The sequence below is a fragment of the Aphelocoma coerulescens genome, chromosome 23, assembly GCF_041296385.1.
Source record: "Aphelocoma coerulescens isolate FSJ_1873_10779 chromosome 23, UR_Acoe_1.0, whole genome shotgun sequence".
In the NCBI taxonomy this organism is placed as follows: Eukaryota; Metazoa; Chordata; class Aves; order Passeriformes; family Corvidae; genus Aphelocoma; species Aphelocoma coerulescens.
This window is the reverse complement of record NC_091036.1, coordinates 7,494,303-7,516,124: the sequence shown is the minus strand read 5'-3', so window position 1 is coordinate 7,516,124 and position 21,822 is coordinate 7,494,303. Positions and strand designations below refer to the sequence as shown.

The window sequence follows — 21,822 nt, the reverse complement described above, 5'->3', positions numbered from 1 at the left end:
CCTGAGCTTTAGAGCAGAGACAATGAGATGAGTGAATAAATGCAACTTTCCTTGGACTTCTTCATCTGTGCTACCGCTGCCTGGAGCCAAGATTTAGGAATAGTCAATCGAATTTCCTGAAAACACTATAAACCTCAACACTGTAAACCTCAAACCAGGGCTTTTTCACCTTGGCAGTTATTCCCCCACTAAAGAAAGGGCTGTTCTGGCATGGTGACCTCTAAATGAATCCCAGCACAGTCCTTAACCTCCATCCCTTGGACTGAATGGGAATCCTTCCCTGAGCTCCTGGTGACCTAACTAATCCCAATTAGATGTTTTCCACAGATCACCATGACAATGGACTTTCTGTTACACCATCCCTTCCTGCCACCAGCCCTGGGGTGGTGTTTGTACAGATCCACCCTCTCTTGCTGAGCTCAGGTGCTTGAGGAGTGGCACTACAGGTCTGCACAAGCACACATCACACACAGCTCAGGCTGGAAACCCCACAGAATCCCGGAGACCAGAGCAGGATTCCACTGATGTTTGCAGAATCCACCCTCTCGGGGGGGGGGAAAGAAGAAGTTCTTGCAGCATGCTGCACTTGAGAAAAGCCTTCCCCAGCAGCCAGCACAGCTTGGAGCCCCAGCACACATTTGTGTGCCCAGCTGTCTGTGGAGTGTGGCTGCCAGGGAGGCTCAACCCCGAGCCAGCACCGAGCACAGGGACACCACGGGCAGCTCGTGGGGCTCTGCTGGAGCACCAGAGGCTGGGATTGAATGGAGATGGCAGGAGAAGCCCCACTGTTGGGAAAAGGGAGAGGCTGCTGGCTGAACAGGAATTGGGCTCTCTGAGAGAAATTTGTGTCAATATGGCACAAGCCAATGGAGAACAAAGTCCAGGTGCTCTGCTCTACCCCAGCTCAGGGCACCCATGGAATCTGCCAAGCTGGAAGGGACCCACAGGGACCATCAGGTCCAACTCTTAGCCCTGCACAGGGCACCTCGAGTCACATCCTGTGCCTGAGAGCGTTGCCCAGAAGCTCCTGGAGCTCTGGCAGGCTGGGGAAAGCCAAGCCCTCTGCCAGCACGGCGTTTGCCATCCTGTGGAAGCTGTTCCCAGCCGACCCCGCGCATGGCACCGGAGTGACTCTCCCTGCAGAGGCGGATTTTGGACGCCCTCCCACGCTCAGCTGTGCTGGATGTTCCCATTCTCGTCCATGCTCACACCAAACCAATTCTGAACAAGTTTTACTCCACGTTTTATGTTCAAGCTACCACAGATGCTGCTGCTGGGGAGCAGCACGGGCAGAGGCTGCAGGACTCCGAGGCAGCCCCAGATCCCTGCCCTGGCAATGCCGTGCCCCGAGCCCACACCAGGCACCCACACGGGGCCTGTGCCAGCTCAGAAAAGGAGTTTCCATTCATGGGGGCAGAAAAAAGAGATCTTTGAAGGCTCTGGTGGAACCCTCAGAGCTGCAGGGCCTCAGTCCTGAATGGAGCACCCATGTGGAGCTCCCATACACCCTAAAGGATGCAAATTGTGTTTACATCTTCCCAGCAATTGTCCCTGATGCTTCCCAAGTCTTGCCTTGTGGGTATCCCCTTGCATTACTGACATCTTCTGCTGCCCACATTATCTCCTTTGGTATGTAAAATCAGGGCCACCAGGAGCTTTCCCAGCCCCTGCCTTTTGACTTCAGCCTGCTCTCACCACCCCCAAGCACTCACATCCTTCCTTCCACCTGACAAAGTGCAACTTTGGGGTTACTGACTGAATATTTCAGCATCTTTTCAGTTTGTTACTTGCTTCCTCCTGGTTGTAACTCACCTTTGCAGCCCTCTACCAAGGGCAGCTTCTCAAATACATTCTTTTTATTTTCTTTATTTTTTTCTAAATACACTCACACCACATACTGCCACTCCTGCACTGATTTTGTTGTCTGTGGTCACCCACAACACCAATCATCTCTTCAGGGAGGAGAAAACAAGGTGAAGATTCACTTTTCCATGACTCCTACAGGAAGCATGACAACTACTAAAAAACTTCCAAGAAACATTTGGAACTGTTTATGCAGCCATTAAAAAAAAGAAAAAAGAAAAAAAAAAAAAAAACGAGAGAGAGAGAGAGAGAGAGAGAAGAAAAAACCCGAAACACAAACCCCAAACATCTTTCCAGGATGTGACCAAGTCACCTTGACTGCTCAGCGTAGGAGGACACGACGTGCCTCAAACTACCACCCTTCCACCAGGCCCTAGCACAGAGAGGGTGCTAAAAACAAACACCAAGAGCATCTAAATTGCAGCCTTATGGATAAAATTCTGTCACCAGAAGAAATTTAAATGCCAGTTAGTTCCTTCATTAGGGGTTATTTCATACACACACTCCTGACTCGTAGCAAAGCTAATTTGTGCTTCCTGGGGTTGCCATGTACATCTCAAATGCTGCAAAGTGTTGTTTCTTCCTTCAAAATATCCCATTAATTCAGAATATCCCACACATCTCTGTTGCTGATGGGGCTTTAACTGCTCTGGACTTGGTATTGTTCCTCTGGCTCAAAGAGTCAACCATCAGAAACTTCCTTGAATCTGCTGCCTCAAAACCCTTTTAGGGAGTTTAACTCCACGTGCCTCAAGAAAAGAACAAAGACGAAATGTAGGGATTGATCCAAGGGCTCATGTGAAGATGTTGGGAGGAGCAGAGGCTGCACAGCCCCTTTGCACACCCGTGTCACACGAGATGGGCACGCTGGGAGGAAGCAAGAACATGTCAGGATAAATAAGGAAATACCAAACCCCGACTGCAAAAGGCTGGAAATTCTTCTCTGGGCTGATACATGGGAAATCCTTTCAATAGGAAACCACAGGAGTAGATTACTGTGATTACACTTCAAAAGCAAAGGCCCTGCCACAGAGAGACATAATTGAGAGAAAGTGTTGCTCCTTGATCACTGAAGTCCAGACCCCCTGCTTACACCTCCCTGCATTCACAGAAATTGCTTCTATTCTCCCTCAATCCCACTATCTCTGCTGTTGTGTAACACCAGTAAGTACCAAAACTCAGCAAAACATTGTCCTGCCACCAGTCAAACTTCCAAAAACAAAGTTGCTTGGTTTGGTGTGTAAAGAGAGTGACCAAAAGCCCATGTTCCAGAGAAACTGCAGAGCTTTTGGGGTAATTTAAGATATTTCTAGACTAAGAGTTTCTAACAGCAAGCCCAGAGTGAGCTTAAATTGCCGAGTTCAAAAGCTCTTCAAATCACTCTGCGTGATGTGAAGGGTGTCAGGCCCCTATAATGAGGCAGTGCAGTGAAACCAGCTCTTCTTCCAAACAACACCGGGGTTTTCCGTAAGAAACAAAAAAAGCTTTAAGCAGACAAGAGGATTCCATGAACAATTCTTTTCAGATTTTGTCCGGTGGAAGAGAAATTTGGCCTCTTGAATGAAGAGCTTGGTTAAATTGGAGGGGACTTGCTATTGGTCCTGTCAGGAAAATGAGTAAAGGGAAGAGGCAAATCCCACTTCGGAAGCAAGAGCCAAACCCTCCACTGCTGTACAGAAAAATGGAATTCTGACCTTCCCCATTACCTTATTACATATTTGTATTTTATTAGGCCAGAGGAAGAAAAGGAAGGAGAGTCATTCACTGAACTCTCCAGTTTCAAATCAGCATCATTCAATTATTGGCAAACGTGGGTGTTGGCCACAACTGGTTTCTTCAGCTGTCCTCCCTGGACCCCCCAAAAATAAGAAGGCCAAAAAATAAGAAAAAAGCCCTAAGCTCTCACCTTGGCTTTGAAATCTTTTCCTGACCAGCTTTATTGTCCGTTTTTTGTGATAAAAAAATAATAAAAAGCATTCCTGGCTGTTTAACCGAGAGAAGCCCTAATTGATTCCCACAGTCATTAACCTGCATTTTACCTCGGAGAGTGGTAGTTAAGGAAGTCGGCACTGCTATTTATAACTCATCTCAAATTGAGGGCAGACTGCCTAAAATCTAACACATCCCAGCTGTACTCCTGTTTGAACTGGGGCCAAGGGAATTTTTTAAAGCAATCTTGGCACTGAATGAATGACACCAACAGTATGAGCGCGTGTGGTTGTGTTGTGGTGACGTAGCGCTGGAGGTGGAAGGGGACGGGGGGGCCGCACTCCGTAATCCCTCTCCCAAGCCCAGCTCAGCCCCGAGCCGGAGCCGCCCACCCAGAACCAAACACAGGAAACGTCTTTTCCTGTGGAACGCCTTGAAGTGAGAAGCACATGGCTAATCTGCATAAAAGCAAAGCCACGCCACTCCTGCCAGGAAGGTTGTGCTCGGAATCCCTGGCCGTGGAGCCGCCCGCCTGCGAGGGCTTGGACCCGCGCCGGGAATCCCAGAAAGGGCCGGGAACAGATGGGAAGGACCCCGGCAGCACCAACCATTGTCTGGCTGCTGAGCACTGGTACAAAGAGGAGCCTGGAGAACCCAGAGGGAGGTGGCAGCTGCTCCCTGGCCACCTCAGTTTGGCCGGAGAACGGGGGCCACCGCAGTGAGGTGGAAGTGGCCAGGCTGAGACGATGCTGAGCAGTACCAATGGTGGTTAACACATCCCACAGGCTCAGGGACAAACTGCTCACCTCCGCCAGCCTGGATCCCCAGGGGATCTCACTGGAGTGAAGCACATGGGTCTTGCAGAAGAGGGACCAGGGATTCAATCTCCCACCTTTAAGCCTTTGTCCTAAACCAAACCCCTGCCCTATTTCCATGTTCCAAGGGCACTGTGAGAGTTACGCTGCCTGCAGCACCAAGGCACCAAAGCCCTGAGCAAGACAAACCCCATTTCCCATGTGATGTTGGGTGTGATGGTACCAGCTCACAAAGCACAGGGCTCATGAACAAGTGTGAAACATAGGGAGGCATTGCCCAAAGCTGGCATGAGGCCCTGGGGATCCACCAAAACCAGCCAGGCTGTAGTGATTCCACAGCTGAGAGCAGCAGCTCCTCTCCTGTGACAACACCACTACCGTGGCTGATCCACAACACCACCAAAAGCAGAACTAATGGGGACTGGGGACACAGCAGCACCCAATGGGCAACACGCGAGGCTCCAGCAAACCCAGTCTGAGCTGGTCACTCGCGTTTGCACATCACGCACTCTCACACGCATCTGTGTCTCCCAAAACTCCACACACAGGTGACTCCAACTCCTGCACAACTGGAAGAATGATCACAAACCAACAACTGCCCTCATTCAGGAGCAAACACTGCTCACCCTCCAGTGGGGAACTCTTTCATCTGATCTATTTAAGGTGTAACCGGCTGTGCTGAGGTCAACACCCCAGCCTGAACTCGCTGCCTTTTATAGCCCGGGTCATGCTCCAATGCCTCTCTTCCCATGGTGGTCTGCTTTTAAAGAGGGACAGAGGAGATTCAGGGGAAGCTGAAGTTAAAATAAAGACCCTCCTGCAGGACATGAAGATGCCCCCAAAAGAAAACACCTTGAAAACCCCATGGTAATAAACACTCCATGAGGTGTATCCACCACCTCACTGGGACAGTTTAAACAACAAGCCTGTTTCTCTGACAACATCATCACAGAAATGCGCAGTTCCTTTTTTGCTTTTCCCCTCCCTTTTAAAACTTGAGAAATCCGTCGACTTCCTTCAGTCTCTCAGCACAATCAGGGCAGAACACCGAGCCCATGCCAGCCCTGCTCAGGTCCCACCAGGGACTCTCCTTGCCTTCCCCCCAGGGCAGCCTCATCACTTTGGGAGCCCCACTCCATTCAGGAAGCAGGCGGGGGTGCTCTGACTCACACCCATAAGCCTGGAGTGCCAAAACCTCACTTCTGGAATACAGTACAGGGTTACAAATGCTCACCCCTTGGAAACGTGCAGGACAAATCCATTTTCACATAAGCTACGGAAAAATAAAACTCCTCCCTCGCCCCCACAAATCCCAGAATCTAACTTGGATTTGGACACGTAACCAGGAGGTGATGTATCATCGTCTCATTATCAATGGCCGATGCAGATTAAAGTCTGGCTGCCAAAACAAATGACCTCTGCTCCACAGTTTCAGTTCTGCAACCAGAAAGAGATTGGTTTTTCTTCTGATTTTTTCCAGTAGGTCAGAGTTTGACCCAAGACACTTTCTATTCCTCTAAACCTCTGCTAACGCCCCAACCTCAGAACAAGCTCATGACACCAACACAGGAGAACAGGACTCTTTCTGCATTACTTCAGTCACCTGCTTCTATCTGGAGCTCCTGCAAGCCTAAAATCTGCCCTGCTCAATGTTTATCCCCTCCTTGATCATTTATTACATCACTTTCTTTGGGGAGATCTGCTGTAAATCCAGATCCTGAGTTGTACCAGTGGAAGGAAGACGAGTGAGTTTCTCCCAGCAGCCATCCTGTGACCTGTATCTCCCTGCTAAACACAATCCAGTAATTACCCATTAACGTTTCTCAGCAAGAGCCCAGTCCACACATCTCAGAGGACTTCCCAAAGCACAGCTCTTACTAATATTCTTCTAATTGATTAAAACTGACCAGAGTTTTGATTACAGGATGTATCATTATGGAACATCTTATTCCTGAAAGAAGTCAATCAGCAGAAGGTGATGTGGTGGGGAAGTGAAATGAGAGTCACCCCTCAAAGCCTCACTGGAAATAACCCGACAGCAGCACAGTGTTCATGCCCAAGTACAGCAGAGTTGGTGTTATTTTTTTTTTTATTAAAAACCGGAGGGTGGGAAGGTGCCAAGCCTGCAACAAGCACCACGATGGTTCCTCAGGGACACCTCTGTCTTCAGGCTCAGAGCACATCCCTGTGGAAACAGCACAAGGGATCCCCCACCACCTGAAAAATCAGGCAACAACCAGAGGACTCATTCCCTTTCCCTCCATCTCAACTACTTACACCATGGCAGGACATTCTGACAAACACCATTTACTGACTTAAATGCAGCCAAAATTAACAAAGGATTAAGATTACTGTACAATAGCTGATGACCAGCGAAATTTTCAGGCATTTCCCGGGCAGTCAAGGTCAGATGATGCAGTTTGTTATTCAGACTGTGAGATCCCTGTATGATTTCTATATAATTTCTCCAATAATTCCTACTTACATTTAAAATACAATTTCCTTCTATCCAAAGAACTAGGTAACTAGCTAGCTATCCCTCACTCTCAGACTTCAATTCACTTTACAAGCACATTATTCAACCAGCTCGCCCCAGGATTCCCCAAGTGCCGCTGCTGACTCCTCCCAAAAATCCAAGCAACACCAAGATGTAAAGAAAACTGCGCCTGAGCTCCATGGGAGATGATCCCAAGGAACATGTGATCGTTGTAATGAGGTGCTGCTCCTTTTAAGATGGAAAGAAACTTCCTTCCTGAATATTAAATCAGGCTTTAAGTTTAGCCAACCTCCTACTTCTGCTCTAATGAACTGGAGGCAAGTCAACAAAAAGACGCTCAAATGTCTCATTACAGCACTCCCGTTCCAGCCCGTTTCACACTGGAAGGAGCAACCGAGCTCGTGTTGTACCACAGGAATGGGACCGGGCCAAGAGCAAGCCATAAAAAAAGCAGGAGGAAGGGCTAGGATGGAGGAGCAGAATTACAACTCAGTGTCACCACTGCTTAAGTGATCTCACTCCAAGGAGTACGAGAGCAGCTGTTCCACATCACCAGTGAGTCCCAAAATATTTGCTCCAAACAGCGCTGAAAACCTGAAAGGGCTCCAGATGCCCCATAAATACATTCAGACAATGCAACCTGTGGCAGACTTCAGTCATCCAGCTAATTCCCTGTAACCCCTGCTTCCTTTAAAACAAGCCCTGCTGATCTCATGGACAGATGTCTTTTGCTACTGAACACAAAGGATGTTTTCCAAAATCGGATGTCTGAAGGAAGAGCCAATGCTAGGGGGCTCACTGGAGTTTACTTTCTAGAATAAAGGTAGTTTTATCAATTCATTAAAAGCCTTTTCTGCGCAGAAATCTGAGGGTGCTCGTGCACACTCCAGAGTTGTTAAGACACCTCCAGCACAGCCTCCTGGGTTCCTTTCTAAGAACACGTTCCCGGTAAATCTTCATCTGTAAAATGCAGCAACACAGGTTTCTACCCACTGTCTGAAAGCTCTGTATTTGAATATCTCATCACTTTGCAAATTCATCTCATTTTACACCAGAATAAACAGTGGCTGAACAGACTCAACTGGACAGACAAACTCCCATGACCCCTTCCCATGCCGGGATCGGCGTTCCCGGGGAGCCCCCAGGATCAGCTTGGGGCTCTGAATGACCCCAGGTCCCCACAGCTCCACCTCTCCTACCACACACAGCACCATGAGGGAGGAGGACACAGCCACACTCGTCCTTGGAGAGCTGCAGCTCTCGGAGGTGCCTCATCCCAGAGCTCCCTCTCATCCAGGGTTTCCACAGGAGCTGCGTGTGGGGGCCTGCAGCTGCTCCGAGCCATGTCTCAGCATTACACAGCCTCTCCCCTGCTCCTGCAGAATGACTGAATTTATCTAAAACTGTGCACTATGGAAGACCAAAATCATCCAAGAAGTCTGAGGTTGGGGATGAATCTGTGGAAGAAAGGCAATCCCAGGTTATGCCAACACAAACCCCTGTGCTCCATCACATCCTCGCCTCCCACAGCTCAGATTCAAACTCACAGCTCCACAGTGGACATCACCCCTGCCTTGCGTGGGTCAGGCAGCTCTAAGAGCCCCAAGGCACAGCCCTATCCCAGCCAGGAGCTTAGGATAAGCATCAGTGGTTACTCCAAGAGTCCCTCAGGTACAGGAGCTGTCACGGCACACGGTGCGTGGCACCGGCATCAGCCCTAGTGTCACCTCATTAGGAAGCAACCTAGTGAATCCCAAACCCCCTCTCATCCCTCCTGACCCTGCTGTGTTTCGTATCCAGCACGAAACAAGGTAGCAAAGCTTTGTTTTGCTAATAGGAAACAGAAAAGTTACTTTATTTCCCTTGTCATTACAGCAGCTGACAAATTTGGGTGCTATTTTTACAGATTTTATTGAGCCTTCTCTTATTTTAGCCTTAAAATTCAACCTTCAAGCCTCCCCTTCAGTTCCACGGAACCAAAAATATTTAAAATTGCAGTAATGACAAGTTACCATCTGCATTTACTGAGGACGGGCTCGGCAACTTTACAGCAAAGCCACAACCAATCTCCAGTATTTACACCCAAACGAGCTATTTGCATCCAGCAAAGCAGGGCTGTCATGCCTGCCTTGGGAAGAGGAGGCTGGGGGAGATGGAAAGTCTACGTGGGCAAGAAACTCGGAACTGCAGCCAAGGCAGCTCCAGACAGCAGGGAAGACACTCCTGGAGCCTTCACCAAGCCAAGGCCGCTGTGATTCAGGTTCACTACAGACATCCTGAGTGACGCAAGGTCCTTGTTACTTAAAAATACTAACTATCTTTTCTGAAAAGCCCACCAGGCCTTGCTCACAGTGATTACTGAAGCCTGGGTCTGTTGCCCCACACTCATATCTGTCCTTGGGCTTTTATTTCATGTCCGTCCAGAAAAATCCAGATTTCTTTCCAGGCAGAATGAACAACGTGGGGAGTTGCTTAGCGAGTTAAGAGGAGCGTGTGCTGGCAGCTGGGGAGAAGATACAAGAACTCCCAACTGTGCCAATGCCATGGGGGGAGGAGGAACAGCCAACGCTGCAAAGTCTTCACTGGTTCCAGGAACAGGTATAACAAGAAACTGTAAGACAACTCATAGGAGGAAAGGAAGATGAGACATGACTGCACCTTGACAGCAGTGACAACTCTGAGCAGTTTATTGCCATTTACAGAGTGATCAGACGTAAAGCTCACCTTAACTCCTTCTCCCCACTCCGCGGGAGCGGCGCCGTGGCCTCGGCACAGTGCACTTCCAACACACTCCACATTCATCACTAAAGCCAGTAAATCCATGCTCTGAGGCTCAGCAGCAAATTACACCTGGCTCTCCTGGTACAACACCCTGGCTGAGTTATTCACCTGAGTGTGAGGCAGCAGATTTAGCACCTCACTCCAAGGAGAAGGCAGGGAAGGGGTTAAGGGCCAGAACACAGCTGAAAACCAAGGAGCACTCGATTGCTCTGGGATGTTTCATACAACACTAATCACTTCATCTGATTTTAATTCCTGACACCAAATCAGCATATAGCTTTTCAAAGGAAATCTTGTCCCAGATTGCAAAGTAATCAATCACAATTAACGTGGAAAGCAGCTTTTGCAATGCCATCATGGCCTGTGAACTGAGCAGGAAGGACAGGGAAGGAGCTCAGAAATATCTTTCAAGTCCAGGCAGACAGGATAATTTGGGATAGGATCAGTCTGTCAGTGTCTCCTGCACATCCAAGAACAGACAGCAGCCAGTCAGGGCTTTTGCTTCTCTGGAGCATGAGCTGAGTAAGAGTGGGTTTTACGCCAACACTCTCACTCCCCCCGAAAGCCCCTTCCCCACCAATGTGCCCTGTTCCAGGGGAGCCACATTCTCCCCACAGGCTGCTGGAAACCACATTTCCATCAAGACAACTTTTCCTTAAACCAGAGAAAACTGTCAAGAGGATGGTGCCAGTGACAGGACAAGGAACAATGGCCATAAAATAAAACAGGAGTTCCACCCCAACATGAGGAAGAGCTTCTTTCCATGAGGGGGGCAGAGCCCTGGAACAGCTGCCCAGGGAGGGCTGGAGTCTCCCTGTGTGGGGACATCCCAAACCCACCCTGTGTCACCCGCTCTGGGCGACCCTGCCTGGGCAGGGGGTTGAACTGGGACATCTCCAGAGGCCCCTTCCAAGCTGTGATCCTGTGAAAACTGTTCTAGGTGTAACCCCATGCCCAGAGAGAAGTTCTGATCGGGCAGTGAGGGCATTAACCTGGATTCTGAGCTATAGTTTTGAGCACCTCTCTGCCACTTGCAGGGTGCAGAGCCAGGGAAAGGCTTCCAAAACATGGAAAACTCCTTGTTCAAGCCTCGCTGGTCTGCCACAATAACTGAAAGACTTTGAGACACTTTGATACTTAAATGCCTCCTATCAAAACACTGTCCAATTATCCACGTATAATTAAAAAAAAAAAAAAAACCTAACGTTCAACTCGGCGATACGCAGCAGCTGCCCAGAGTCCTTCCCAGGAGATCCAAAGCACTGCAATCACCACAAGTGCCCAACAGAACAGTAAGTAAATGAGTTTGGGGTTTTTTGTAATAAAAACTAAAACCCCCCACCCACGCAGTCCGAGGGGCAGGAGTGCAGGACTCCTGAGAACATCGAGACAACACGTGCAGCCACAGCACATAAAAAAGGCAGTTTCTGGAACACGTGATCACACTCGGTAAACTGGCCTTGAATGGGAAGTCTTTTCCTTGATTAGCCATGCAAGCCCCAAAGTCAAAGATAATTTAAAGAGAAAAGAAAATCAAGTTTTAACTAATTCACTTTCACCGTTTCAATGGATCTCCTGCACGGAGGTAAGAACTTTTGTTCAAAGCCTTCCACAAGGGCTGAGGGGAGACCACCTCCAGCCTGGCACTGGCTTAATTATTTACACAGAGTTAATGAGTACCAGACTCTCCTCCTAAACTTGCACAGGGTGCATAGTCCTACACTCATTTGGACTTTAAATCCATCACCAGACTGTTCTGAAGTACAAAGCTCCAAACAAGCCTCCAGGAAGGATCCCACAGAGAGCAGAGTGAGCCTGGGACCCTGGCAGAGTTCAGGTGGCAAAGCAGGACAGTCCAACCCCTCCAACACAATTCCCACAGCAACCTGGAAGCAAAGGGAGACATTTTGCAACGTAACCAGGGATTTTATCTCAAGGAAACAGGGGCCAGGCACAAAGCCACACATTTAAGAGCAGGTTACTGTGCACTTTTGCCTCTGCTCTCCACACCTGGAGAGACCAGGACAAGAGCCATTCAATTAACACGATTTGAGTTGGACTATTTCCCCTAATGTCCAGTGCTACAGGCAGCAAAGCGCTGAGACACGGAGGCAGCTCCACTGTGTTCGTGTGGCCTGTGCCCAGGCGTAGCTGGCCGTGCCCTGGAGCAGGACACGGGGGCTTGGTGACCTTCCCAACTCACCTCGAGATCTGTGTTCAACATGGAAAACATCATTACCAAACAGAAAACGCAGGCAAGGAACCGACAGCGAGATCTGCCAGGCAGCACAGCCCACACTGCACCTTCTCCTCACCAAAATGATCAAATTCAACGCTGAAACCCAAACCAGAATGGCCATTTCCAGAGCAGGTCCCTCCCTCTCCTGTGCTTCATGTCCACAGTGCTGGGTGAGCAGGTACAAACCCCCTGCTCGCTCCCAGACCCCCTGGCTTTCCCGAGGTGCAGCTGGAGCTGTGGCCTGGGCCCAGGTTTTCAAACATTCCTGCTGGTTGTTCACAGGCAGGGTGCCAGGACGTGCTGACATCAGAAGGGAAATGGTAATTTTCAGGGTTTCTCTTAGTCAAACCTGAATGAAATTTCACAAGTGAGTGGAGGGGGGGAAAGTACTTCTTTAACCCATTCATCCTCCCCGGGGGGGAAATTCCAGAGCCCTCCCAACTTCAAGAATTACTCTTTGAGAAAAGAGTCTCAGAATCTCTCAGGATGGAAAGTCGTAAGCGGCAGGAAGGGCCACCTTTGGCCTCAGCCCCTGAAACGCTGCCTCCTCCCAGCCACATCCAGGACATCCCCATCACATCCCACCAAAACAAAATCACCTTTGGTCCCCTCTGGCTCCCCACATGGCCAAGCACCCACAAAACCAGCACAAGCAGCAGGCTCTGCTCCACCAGCTGCATCAGGGCTCCCAAAAACAACGGCCTGCGTCTAACCCGGAGCTTCTTGGACCAATTTAGGCTTAATGTTAATTATCCAGGAGAGAGAGGAAGTTACTCAAAAAAAAAAAAAAAAAAAGAAAAAGAAAGAAAGTTAATAGCAATTGAATTTGTCCTTGAGAGAGTTTCAATTACTAGAGCTGGCTTAAGGAAATAATGACATGCTGGTTATCACATGAAATGCCAACAACTGTAATGGAGCAGCAGTTTTTTTGGAGTTATTTACACAAACTGATTTTTCACTGGAATTTCATAGGAATTAAGACAAACACACTGTCTCCACTCTCTCACCCTCTCATAAAGACATTTCTTTACCATATTAACTGAATTAACCAATCCCCTTATTTGAGCCTACACACTTTTGTCCCTTTTTTCTCCCAGAAAAATAAAAAGAACATGATTAGAAGTTAGACTCCAGCTACATTTTACTCTGAACATCTTGAGCAAAAAAAATATTTGCTGAGAAATTCCAAAGCAACTTTTATTAAGTTTACCTGTCATTATGCAGCATCCTTTACAGTTCACTACAGAGAACTCATGCCCACGTTGTGTAAATACTCGCTGAGCTGTCACTTACAACTCAGAAATACCCCAGAAAGACACTGTGGCAAACCTGGAAATGCTCTTCTTGATGTAGAGCAAAAACCCCCAGAACTGCTCAAGCTGCAGGACTGAACTGCTGAGCTACGACACTGGGAGTGCAGGTGCACGAAGAGTCAGGAATGGGAACCCCTCCGTCACCCAAGTGCCAATCCATGATTAATCCATGCCTGATCAGGACATGGAACTGGTAAAATACGTACAGGAGCTCAGTCCTGGGAGAAGCAGCTCCTCCTGTTCCAGCCCTGGGCGCTGCTTTAAGCACAGAGCTCCATTAAAAGGGTCTCGACCTTTTTTCTCTTCTCAGCTGAAGCCAGGGAGGGAAGCTGGTGTCACACACAGGATGAGCCTCAGAGGATCCAGATTCCACTCTCCACCCTTCCCAGCCCTGGTGCCTCAGCTCTTCCCAAAGTTCCCACAGCAGCATCTCAGCTGCTGAGGAACAGTCACTGTGGGAATTCAGACCCCACGTTCCACCCCTGCTTAAGAGGGAGAAACAAAAGGCTGCCTGAAACCCAGCCCCGACAGAGCTTCAGCCCTAAAGAGCCCTAAGCAGCATCTCCAGAGAGGACGTTCAGTTTGGGACTGGAATTTTCCTGGACTCAACTGATGGGCACAGAGGGGTCCTCCTGAGCCCCCCAAAAGGACACATGGTTTATCTCCAGAGGAACTCCCCTCCTTTTCCAGTGAAACCAAGCAGGCAGCAGCTCCCCTGGTGCCACCCTGGAGCTGGTGGGCAGGAGGGACCCAGACACAGCCCCAGCAGTTCTGTTCCAATGTCCCAAAAAAACAGCTTTTTTCTTCCCATCCCACCTGTCACTTAATTTCAGCTGGAGATTTATGGCTCTGGCTAACAGACATCCAGTCCAGTTCTCCCACTGCCTGTGTATAAATTAAAGACTGAAATTTTGCAGTCAGCACACAACAAAAAAAACTTTTGTAGGACTTCTCAAAAACATTTTTTTCCCAGCAGGAAAGTATCCTTCCTTTCTCTCCCACCAGAACAAAAGGGAAAATATTATTTTCCACCCTTACTGATGGTTTAAGGACCATTCCAGAGGGAAAAAGCAAGAGGATAAATATTGACAAGCTTATCTTTTCCATCCCCCCAAACCACATTTGCTGCTGCTGCTCCTTGAGAGTTTCCAGCATTCCTGGCAGGAATTGGGCAATGGCACTGCTGGCGAGCTTCTCCCCAGAGCAATCCATCACACAGGAGTCGCAATACAAAGAAGAAATCAGACTCACTAGCCCAAGAATTTTAAATACACAGCATAAGAACTGGAAAGGGCATTTTCTCCTCTAATATTTTAATTATCCAGAGCACAGATGCAGAGGGTAAAAGCTGGATTTCCAGTTGGTGGCGTTCCTTTGAAAAGAGTAAGGGAGAAGAGAGGTGGAAAAGTCGTGTACGAGGTAACAGATAAAACCAACAGCTGCACTATTAAGCCTAATTTTAGACATTATTTTCTCTCTGAAGGAAAGCTGCTGGGATTTTTAATACAGCTCTCATGGAACGTGTGATACGTCTGTAACACAGGAATCACTGACCAGAGTCCTCAAATGAGACAACAGAAAAGACCCAAAGCATTATGAACACACCAAGCCTGTACAAAGAGTCAGGCACAGCTTTGTAACAGAGCATTTGACTGTCCTGCCTCCCCCCACCCCAGTTTCTAATATTATTTAAGAGCAGGGAAGAAGTTCTGCCTGCTTGTTGAGGGAAAACAGAAAGTCTTCCTGTTTTCAGAAACAGGACACAGAAGTTGTAGCAGGTAAAAGGAATAAAACTGGACAGTTTCAGGAAACTACTAAGTATTCTAGCCCCTCAAAAAAGGCCAGAAAGTCAAACATAAAACCTTTCAGAAACCAAAGTTCTGTCTTGCAACCAACAACATGGCTACAAGAGAGACACCATAGGGAGAAACCCTCCCCTAGCCCAGAAAATAAATAAGGATTCACAGGGCAATTTAATTAAACTTCATTAAAAACTGTATGCAAGCCTTGCTGACCCCACGTCACCACAACGCTCAAGCAGTTTGTCCCAGGTTTCCCAGTAAACTGGTGGTGATAAGGGCAGGGAAAAGTAAAAGCTCCAGCTGAGAGTGAGGATTGAGTTGGACACCTCCAAACTGGGCATCAGGGAGATGGTAGTGCAGAAAATGAGAGATTTTAAGAGAATCAGGCAACTCCTGGCTTACTTCAGACTGTTTAAAAAAGATGAAGCAGCAAAACCTCCAGTGTCCACACCAGAATTAACAAGATTTTACCAACAAAATCAAAGTAGCACAATTTTCCTGCTTTTTCTAAGACAGCCAAGTCCTAAAATCGCTCATTCAGAGAAAGGAGATGCACCACTCTCCTTTTTGTTGGAAAGCTCCAGTGCACAACACACAACTCGAGGGCTCCTGACATTACAATCCAAAAGCAAGGAAAAACCACGAGCCAAGAGGAGCCAGGTCCCAATTTCCCATTCCAAGACATCGCAGCTCACTGGCAGCACAGTGCCTTTTGGTGCCAATTTAGCTTAAAAACCATATTTCCAACAACGTTTTTCATGCCTCACTCGCTACTAAAGTCGGAATCAAAGTCAACAAAAAATAGCTATTGTATGGCAACAGGCCCAAAAGGTTTTTTTTTTTAATTAACATATGATTTTTAAACTGCTTTCACTGAACTTAGAACAGAGGCCTTGAGATGCCGGGGCACCTATGGGGAGGTTATCCAAGATGTCAATGTTTAATGTGATCCAAAGAGTTCTCCCATTACAGGAGACACTTTGTTGTAGCCAAAGCCTGAGAAATGCCCATCTATTAAAGGCAGGGAAGTCGTTTCTCCCAAGCAGTTTCCTTTAAATCCCAAGACCCTGGGAAAACTGGTGTGTTACTGAGAGCTGCTACATGCTCTGAGGGGAAGCAGGTGGAAACAAATCCATGGGAGAGCTGGAAAAACTGAAATCCAGGATCCCTGGTCTAGCTTCTTACAAGCCATTCCCACAGCAAACCATGGATTCCTCATCCCACACACCACAAATCAGCCATCCTGATCTCCTGATACTGCTCTGTGTTCGCCAGCTAGAAAGATCATGTGGAAAAAACACAAAGTCCCCAAAACCACAGAGCATCCTTGTCTTCCCTGGGCTCCCACTCAGCACCTCCTCCCTCGGACCGGCTGTGGGTGAAGTGCCCATCAGGGTTACACACAGGAGCCACCCCTGTGTAACTCTGTGGGGTGACTACACGCTCCTCTCACTGCAGGGAACATTCCACCCAAACAACTTTCACGCCACAAATTACGTGGCCTTTCCTGATGAGCAAAGTGACGAAACCCTCGTGGTGGCATCACTCAGAATTCCTCAAGAGTACCGGGGTCAAAGGCACCATCCTGCTCCTCATCCCCAAACTCAGGTCCGTGACCCCCAGGATACCCAAGTGTGCTCTTCCCACATCCTCTTCTCCCGGCCTGCACCAGGAGATGTTCCCTGGGAGGTTTCTCTCAGGTGAGTCGCCCTCTGCTCTGCTCTCCCCGAGTTTCTCAGGAGTTGGGTGGGAAGTACCCGCTCTGCTCATCGCTGTGCAAGACAAAGAGAAGACACAAAGCTTTAAATTCTCCTAATCCAGGGAATTTAGGAGTACACAGCACAGGAGGCTGTAATTCAGGGCTGGAGTATTATTACTAATCAATCTTTACTTGTGGGCAGCACAGATGACACGTGGAAGCTTTTTTCATTAGATACGTCTGCCCTTTTCTTTTTCCGGCAGAAAAAAGGAATTGTCAGTTTAAGTCCAATAATCCTTGGCACAAAAAGAACTGGGGGGAAAGTCACTTGGGTTTTGGGATGAAGGAGTTGCTGCTTTACCTTTTACATTCAATGTTTGTCCTTCCTCAAGTCCAACTAATTCTCAGAACAACTATTAATTAATAATTCCAGTTTATGGGACTACTTACTCAGGTATTCTTAATTCACTGTGTCAGCAGCTCGTGGAATTAAGTGAAATTCATTTTCCAAGACAAAATAAGCTCCTTTTACAAATTTGTACCAGCGCACTGACAGAAGTGAACTGCAGGGAAACACCTGAGAAGTTCAACCTGACCCCATCTTTTAGTACACATTTTATCTAAACTGAGATTTCTCAGGATATACAAAGTAAGCACTTTGTACTTGCATCCATGGAACACAGGAACATATTTCCAAGTAGCTGAAACCTTCCCTCAGGATGCTCCACCACTCACTACCAGTCACCACTGGCCGTTTGATGGCCCCAGCAGAGCGGATCTGCTCTCTGGGAGAGCAGAATTCCAACCTGACAGAAAAGCCAATCCAGCCATTCCAGGTGCTGCAGCAGAGGGTGCCTTCGGTAATCAAGGCACAAACAACTGAGAAGTTTTCAGATCAGTGCAGAAGTCCTGAGCAAGAAGGGAAGCTCTGGAGGCTGCAGGTCACCCTACGTGGTATCAAATGTCTCCAACCCCGGCCTGAAGTTGGAGCAAGGTACACAGAATGAAAAGGGAAGTTTAGTCCTGCACGAGGACACCACAGGCCTTGGAGATGCAAGTCTGAGCACAGAAAGGAAACTGGTTTTAATCAAGGCTTTCAGATAAAGATACCAGCACCTCTTCTCCCTGTATCTAAAATGTCTGATGCTGTACTGCCTTCACCTCTGCACGTTTCCCGGCCATTCCTATTCCAGTAAAGGGGGAATTCTAGACGTACAACAATAAAGACAATCCTTAGGCTTGCTGTTCCTAGTTTCACTCCTCAGAAGAGCGAAGAGTTGTGACACTGCTGAGCCCGACCACAACCAGCACCTGAACGTCTCTAGGAAGTGCCTGTATTTATGGGGGGGAAGGAAACATCAGTTCTCACTCAAAATAAGTCAAAACGTGCCCTAAGACACACAGCTGGAGGCTCCTGTCCTGTATCACAGTTCTGTTGACTGTAAATTGGTAATTCTTGGTAACTGACCGATTTCAGCATTTTGGCCACAAGTTTGGTTCTGATTATTTGGTTGTTTGGGGATTTTTTTCCTTCTTGCGACTGTAAGACACCCCAGAACCCCCCACATGCTCCCATCTAATAAAGAACCCAAACAGCCCCAGTTTTGAAAAGGGCCAAAACCAGGCAGGAACAAATGCATCCTCAGACCCATCAAAGAAATCATTTATACCAAGGGGAAAGTCACATAACCAAAATAAACAGCAAGCCCATTGTGCGAAGCAGCCCTGCCACCGTTCCGACAACACAGACTCTATTCCAGGCTGAACCCAACATCACAAGGAAAATAAACCCAAGGTACAAACAAAGTGCCCTCGCCTCCCGTTCCGTCCGGGGCACGGGGCAGAGGGATGCGGGGCTCAAGGTCACGCCGGGGGGATGCGGAGAGGGGCGCGGGGCTGCCCCGTCCCGGGGCTGGCGGAGGAGGCGAGTGTGGAAGTTTATGAGCTCATCAGGATGGTTGTACCATTACATCAGAGGCAATTATAAATGGCCAAGAGCAGGGGATGGGGAGCCAATCAGATCACAGATGGGATGTCAACCTAAGACCAACTGTCTCCTGGCTTTGACAGAAGGATTTTACCTCCATAATTCAAATCCCAAACCCAAGCGATCCGCACTCGCTGCTCCCATCGCCCAGCTCCCCGCCAGCGCTCCCGCCCCGGCCCGCGGCCCCTCCGCCCGCCCCGCGGGCCCCGCGGCCCCGCCGGCCCCTCGCAGCCCTGCCCGCTCCGCCGGACCCCGCCGCGGGACCCCCCCGGGGGGGCGCCGGGGGTCGCGGGGCCGCGGGAAGGCGGCGGCGCTGCCGGGGCCACGCGTTTGTCCCGGGCGCGCCCTTCGCCGCCCCGGCCCCCGCGCCCGGCCCGGCCGGGCCCTCGCCGCCCGCCCCGACCCGCGGCCCCCCGGCAGAGCCCCCCGGGGCGGCGGGGAGCCCGGCGGCGGCGGCCTGGGAGCCCCGCACAAAGGCCGGGGAGGAGGAGGAAGGGAAGGCGGCGAGGCAGCCATTTTAGAGCGAGCGAGCAGCACAGACAATGGCAGCGCCCGGCAGCGCCGGCCCGGCGGGGGGAACCCGCGGGAGAGCCGCCGCCGCCACCCCGAGCCCCGCGCCCCCCGCCCGGCCCCGTGCCCGGACCTTCCCTCCCCCCCGCCCGCCCGCCCCGCGCGGCCCGGCCGGTACCTGCTGGCTCCTGCCGAGGCTCTGTCCCCCGCCGCCGCTGCTCCCGGGGCTCATGGGCGCGTGGTGGCTCCTCGGCGGGGCCCCGCCGGCCGCTGCCCAGCCCTGGCCGCTGCCCCCGCCGTACTGCGAGACCATGTCGGCGGCGCCCTTGGCGGCGGCCGCCCCGTCCTGCGGCCCGGCGCTATAGTCGCCCCCGGGGTACCCCTGGTAGGCGCGGGCGGAGCTGGGGGAGGTGAGGAGCTGGTTGAGGGTGGGGGTGGCCGTGGGCTGCGGGGTGGTGCCCCCTCCTCCCGCGCCGCCGGCGGCCGAGGGACCCATGACCCCGAAGCGCTGCTGCTGCTGTTGGAAGGCGGCGGCGGCGGCGGCCGCGGGGGACTTGGCGGCCGGCGGCGCGGAGCCCCGGGGGGAGCCCAGGGCGTAGGCCTGGGGGGGAGGCGGGTAGGAGCCGGCGCTGCGCCCGGCCGCGTAGTAGGAGTTGTACTGGTGGTTGGGGAAGCCGTGCTCGGCCCCGGCGCCGTGCGAGTTCTGCGGAGGGGGCGGCCCCGCGGGGGCTCCCGCCGGCCCCGGGTAGTTCTGCTCCAGGCCCCCGCTCTGCAGCGCTGCCATGCCAGGGCTTTGTTGTCCGCCATGTTGGTGGAAGGCAGCGGCGGCGCCCCGGCCGTAGGGCTGCCCGAAGCCGTAGGCTGGCGGGGGCAAGGCGGCCGGGTGGGAAGGGGGCGGCTGCTGCTGCTGCGGCGGCGGCGGCTGCGGCGCCCCCACCCCGTCGCTGCCGCCGCCGCCGCCACCGGGCGGCTCCGGGAGGTTATTGTTCAGGGTGGCGGCGGCGGCGGGCCTGGGGCCCGGGTTCCCGTTCGAGCTCTTCAGGTCGGACTCGGCCCCTGCGCCCCCTCCGTTGCTCTCGGCCCCGTCCTGCAGCTCCTTCCCCGACGGGCCCTCGCTCTCCGCCTGCTTCTCGCCGCGCTCCGCCGCCGCCGCCTCACCCCCCGCCTCCTCCGGGGGACAATCCCGCTGCTGCGCCTCCGCTTTCTTCAGCTCGGATGGAGCCGGGGCGCCCAGGCTGCTGGCGGCGGCGGGGGCGACCTGAGCAGCCATGATCCCCCCCCTCCCCACCCGGCCACCCCCCCGGACCGGTCCCCCCGAGCTGCTCCCTGCCTGGCCGGCCGGCGTGAGGCCTCGCTGCTCTGCTCTCCCCGCTCAGGCGGCGGCGGGCGGCTCTTCAGGGCAGCGGGGGCTCATTCCCCCCCGGCCTGCTCGGCGAGGCGGGGAGGGCTCCGCTGGGCTGGGCTTCCCGGGGCCTGGCCCCGCTGTACCTCCTCGGTTGCAGCCGGCGGAGAAAGGGGAGGAGGAGGGAGTGGGGGGGAAGGAGGAGGAAAGGGGGGGTGGGGGGGGACCCGGGACGGGGCTCCCGGTGCGGGAGAGGCGGGAGGGAGGGAGGGGGGACACGGCGGGCGGGCGGGCGCCGTCCCCGGAGCGGGGCCGAGCGGCGGCGGGGCCGGGCTGGGCGAGCTCCGACTCTGCTCGGCCGAGCGGGCTCAGTCCGACACGAGGCTCAGCGCTGCCATTTTACCCAGCGCCGCGGCCGCCTGCCAAACCCGGAGCGGAGCGCAGCCCGGCCCGGAGCGGAGCCTCCCCCCCGTCACAAAGGAGGAGCGGGCCGGCCCCGGCCGCCGCCGGCGCGGAGCTGCCGCCCGCAAAACCCGCGGCGGATCGGCGGAGCCGGGGGCCGGGGGGCAGCGCTCCCCCGCCGCGGCCGGAGCCGCCCGGGGCGATCCCCGGGGCCAGCGGGCGATGTCCCGCGGCCGGAGCCCTCCGGGGGCGTGCTGGCCGCTCGGCGGCCGCCGGCCCTGGGGTTTCTGCCCGTGGGTTACCGAAGCGCCTCTTCTTTGTCCCTAGAAATTCCATTTAGAATTAAGCCCTCTGCGAACTGTTAGCGGTTGTCATTTCCTCTCCGCTTGGCCGTGTCCCTCTGGAAAAGGCGTTGGCGGCGCGCCAGGGCTGTGACTGCACGCGCGGACAATCCAAGAAAGTCCGGCTCCCCGCTCCTGCCAAGGCGAGGGCGGTGGGCACGGAACCAGGAATTCCCAGATCCAAAACCACCTGAGCGCGTCTAGACACAACACGTTGGGCAATGGGACAGGATGCGCTGGCAATCAGAGCCTAACGCCGTGCTGGAGCTCCCCGGCTGTCAAGAGGTGAACTGGGAATTAGG

General features: G+C 52.0%; 1 protein-coding gene across 2 annotated transcripts in view; it reads right to left on the bottom strand.

The window, feature by feature from the left end:
• ARID1A (AT-rich interaction domain 1A) overlaps positions 1-20,721 on the bottom strand; it is a 53,689-nt gene extending 32,968 nt beyond the window's left edge. For both annotated transcript variants that reach the window (XM_068994441.1, XM_068994443.1), the window contains exon 1: positions 19,614-20,721. In XM_068994441.1, the coding sequence (XP_068850542.1) occupies positions 19,614-20,705 (1,092 nt within the window). In that variant the 5' untranslated portion in view covers positions 20,706-20,721. The remainder of the gene's footprint in view (positions 1-19,613) is intronic.
• Positions 20,722-21,822: the final 1,101 nt, after the last annotated feature.